This window comes from Fukomys damarensis, unplaced genomic scaffold, assembly GCF_012274545.1.
Source record: "Fukomys damarensis isolate Sample0158 unplaced genomic scaffold, DMR_v1.0_HiC HiC_scaffold_23, whole genome shotgun sequence".
Classification (NCBI taxonomy): Eukaryota; Metazoa; Chordata; class Mammalia; order Rodentia; family Bathyergidae; genus Fukomys; species Fukomys damarensis.
In genome coordinates this window covers 64,362,994-64,367,152 of record NW_022900935.1, presented here as the reverse complement: position 1 = coordinate 64,367,152, position 4,159 = coordinate 64,362,994, and the positions used below count along the sequence as shown (strand labels likewise).

Genomic DNA, 4,159 nt, shown 5'->3' with positions numbered 1-4,159 from the left:
GGCAGGTTGAGCCCGGGAGGGTGGCCGCGGTGGACAGGGCCCTTCCGCCCGGGTACCGAGGTGGACCGATGTCCTCTGTCCCCGCGGCCTGGGGATGTTGCGAGGATTCTTGGACCGCGCTGGCTCTCCTGAGCTTCGTTCCCCTTCGCTCTGCCCTGCTCTTCGGGGTCGCGGCACCGTCCAGGCCCGCTGGGCAGAGGAACCGGACAGGACCGCAGGGACCCACACAGGTTGAGCCCGGGAGGGTGGCCGCGGTGGACAGGGCCCTTCCGCCCGGGTACCGAGGTGGACCGATGTCCTCTGTCCCCGCGGCCTGGGGATGTTGCGAGGATTCTTGGACCGCGCTGGCTCTCCTGAGCTTCGTTCCCCTTCGCTCTGCCCTGCTCTTCGGGGTCGCGGCACCGTCCAGGCCCGCTGGGCAGAGTAACCGGACAGGACCGCAGGGACTTCCACACAGGTCACGGCAGTGGCGATAGGGGCCTGAACGCGCCCGTACTCCCCAGGATAGACTTCCCAGAAATGGTGGTCTTTCCGCTGCTCCCAAGGCTGACTGGGGTGAACTTTGGGCAGAGGGCAAGTTCAAGCCAAGGCCCCTGAGATGCAGGTGAGGGCTGGTGAGTGGACCTCCGGGCAGAGGTTGCTGAGGGCATTTAGGGGGTGAGAGGTGGGGCAGGAGGGAAGCTGGAGCCCTACCTGGAGGAGTCAGCGTGGCCAGGACCTCCAGGTGTGGAGTGATGAAGAGGGCAGCAAGTGATGGGCAGGGCACAGAGGGCTTTCGGGGAGCACCTGGTCCATGTGGCATCTGTCACAAGTGTCCCTCTAGCACCTGCTTGGCTGGTAGGTCACTTTCTAGTAGTTTCATTGGCTGAAAAGGACACAACATGGAAGTGAGACCCAGGGAAGTTTCAGTACCAGGAACTCAAAAGGAACAGAATGGCCAGCCGTCATGTGATCAGACCACTTAGAGTTAACAGTGTCACCTGTGTATGCAGTGTCCCTGGGGTGGATGGTGTCCAGGAAGACCCTCCGAGTCGTGAGAAGAATTTGAAATGGGTTCTGCACCCATGCTGTTGTCCCCCCCGTGCCTGGCCTCCCCCCAGGAAGTCTCTGAAGCCCTTGGGTCCCACAGAGGAGGGATTTTTACACCGACGCACTCGAGGAGACCCTTGTCTTGTCTGGAGTGGAGGGCCAGTCTCTGAGCAGAGCCATGTGGATGTTCCTGCTGAGGGGGTAACTTGGGACATGCAGGAGCCAGGCTTGGGGTGCAGGCAGGAGTTAAGGCAGGGGCTAGGGACATAGCTTAGTGGTGGAATGCATGCCTAGCATGTGGTAAGGTCCTGAAGCTGCGGAAGATAGAGCTGAGGGAGGCTCAGGTCAGTCTAAGCGTTTGGGTCTCGCCCATCTGCTATCGCTCTAGAGGCCCTGGCGGGACAGGACTAGGGTCACTTAGAGTCCACCTCTGCTTGGTGGCTTTACCTTATGAAGCAGGGGTTGTCAGGAGCTTTCTTGCTGGCTAACTCTGGCACCTGAGCAGTTGTGTAAAGCACCCAGCACGGGGTGCCCTGTGGTCAGCCCTCGACAGGTATCTGTTGTGAATGTGGTCTCTTCAGTCTCAGTCTCTACTCCCCTATGTTGGTCCAACATTCCAGTTTGCCCAGAACTCTTCTGTGTCTTGCTTAGTAATCAGAGGTGTCCCAGAGCCATATGTAGGATCACCCTGCCAGGAAGAGGAACCAGGGAGGCTTTATTTGAGGTGGGGGCTTCATGTGGCCATGCTTCTATCCATGTTGGAGCAAGAGGGCCTGGCAAGCACACCATCGGCTGCTTTGCCTCAGATGAGGATGCTGAGCCAGAGAGGGGTGGATGACCTGGTTTATTCTGCTTCTGTGGCTATGCGGTTACAACAGTCAAGTCCCCTGGGGTGCCAGGTGGAAGGTGGTTCTGTGACAGAGATTACATCTGGGGTTGGGGAGTACAGCAGCAGGTGACACCTGAGAAAATCTGAAACACCTGGACCATGGGCTTGATGGCAGCAGAGGGGTTGGCCAGTGGCCCACTGGTGAGTGACATGGGGAGAGGTGTTGGGGACACAGTGCTGGTGTCTGTGTACTCACTCGCAAGCTGGGGAGACTGGTGCCCTCAAGGTGTCCCCTTCCCAGGGGACATCAGTGGTGGGGGGCAGTGGATGGACAGAAGGGTGTGGTGGAGGGGCTTTGGGAAGGGGGTCCCTGGACTAGGAGACCAGGGTCATCCAGTCTGAAACGCTTTTATTGGGAGTTGCACCTTACTTTGTGGTCCACCAAGAAAGAGAAAACATTGCCAGACTTTGACATGATGGTGACTGACAGGTGTGGGCCAATTTCAAGGTTTGGGGGTAAAAAGCATCTTAGAGTAGAAGGATGTGGTATGATGGGTAAAGTGTGGTGCCTGCAGAGAAAATGACCGTGAGGACACAAGGGCTCAAGGTGTCGGGTGTGGAGCTGGAGGAGGCTCCCCTCACACTCCCGCTCCTGCTGTCCTGCTGGTGAGGCTGCAGAGCAGTGTGCTGTGTGGGTTCTCAAGACCTCTCCATTGGGGTCCTCTCCCCGACGGTTCCACCTAAATGGAGCCCACTCCTCACCCTGCCCCGTCCCCTGACTGCTGAGCAATAGGCCGCAGCCTCCGATGCCCCCTGTGGCTTGGGGGTTGGTAGCATCCCTGGCACTTCTGCAGGCCCAGGTCCTCCCCTGGCTCACTTTGCCAGCGGTGGTCCTGGGCCCCTCCATGCAGCCTCTAGGGGCATGCCTGCTTCCTCAGTCCTGGCCAGTAAACACACTCAGATTTCGCTCTGCTTAGCCAGACACAAACTGCTGCCAGCTGGAGTGGTGCCAGAACGGGACCCAGGCGAAGGGCATGGCCTGTGTCAAAGCTAGGCAGCCTCCAGGCTGCATCTGGGGCTGCAGGAGGGGCGCCAGAGGAGGCAGGCTGGAAGGCAGAAGCCGTGCGAGGAGCAGTGGGTCCCAGCAGAAAAGGGCGGACTGTAGGGAACAAAAGGTGCTCTGGGCCCTAGGACTGAAGCAAGTGCTGGCAGTCCCTCAGCACGAGCACTGACCTTGGGGAGATCTCGGTCCTGGGCTGCGGAGATTCACCTTGTCCCACCGTCGTTGGCAGGCCTAAGGGCTGTCTCTGTGCCGTGGTGTTCTTGGGCTGTTAGCCCCTGGTAGGGCTGGGCAGAGAGACCATGCAGTCTCAGAAAGCACCAGTCTTTGGATGCTGTAGCTGTGCACCTCCCCGGGCTGGGAGCAACTGAATCTGGTGCCTGCATGGGAGGTGGCTTTGTGTCATTTTGTCTTTCTTGTCCTTGGCTGTAGGCTTGTGTTCACCTGTGCTGTGTTGAAACCTAGGATATGATATCCCTGTGGCCAGGAGGAGAGCCTGTGGCTCTGGGAGAGCCGCAGCTGTGTGGTCCTTCTAGGCCTGGGGCACTTGTGCTGAAAGCCCCATTTGGGGCACCCTTGACTGACCCCCTCTGGAGCAAGGCCAGGCCCAAGTCCTGTGTGGCCAGCTTCCTCACTCTGGGGCTGTGTATCCTCAGCCAGCCTAGGAGAGAGCTTGACCCTAAGATCAGAGCCCGCCCCCGGGGCTGTGACGGTCCCCTGAGCTGAGACTGAGGCTGTAAACTAGCGATGCCCTGGGATCCTGGTTACTGGGTCATGTGGCGCCTCCCTCAGGGCTCCCCTCCCCCGGCCTAGTTTGAGCCCCTCTGGAGTGCCAACTCTGCCCATCCCCAGCCTTCAGGGCCAGGAAGCAGGACACGGATGGGGCCCAGCTGGTGACTTACTGCTCTGGGCACGCGCATGTCTGGCCAGCTGATGTCCTGTCCCCATCTGCTGGCGCTCCCATGTCTGCTGCCTGCCTGCCTGGAATTGCTTAGAGTCTGCTGATGAGGTTTGGCACCACCCCCACCAGGGGGGAACCCCTGTAGGGCAGCAGAGCCACACAGTTTGATCACAGAGTGAGGCAGTGGATGTACCTCACCCCCCTGTGGACACTCCTTTTCTTTTTTTTTAAATAAATTTTATTTTATTTTATACCCTCTATACCCCTTCCCTTCCCAATGTACAAAAGCTGTTTCCACTTTTTCCATTATCCCTTCTTTCCTTCCTTTTTTTTTTTTTTT

At 58.6% G+C, this 4,159-nt stretch overlaps 1 protein-coding gene across 3 annotated transcripts in view; it reads left to right on the top strand.

Annotated features, from left to right (window-relative positions):
* Positions 1 to 234: 234 nt before the first annotated feature.
* Positions 235 to 4,159, top strand: part of Mcrip1 (MAPK regulated corepressor interacting protein 1) — a 6,875-nt gene continuing 2,950 nt past the window's right edge. Inside the window, exon 1 of one of the 3 annotated variants that reach the window (XM_010618634.3) lies at positions 235 to 604. In XM_010618634.3, the coding sequence (XP_010616936.1) occupies positions 599 to 604 (6 nt within the window). In that variant the 5' untranslated portion in view covers positions 235 to 598. Of the gene's footprint in view, positions 615 to 1,978; positions 2,060 to 4,159 lie in introns of those variants that run through there. The other 2 variants (XM_010618635.3, XM_010618633.2) reach the window with 2 other exon arrangements.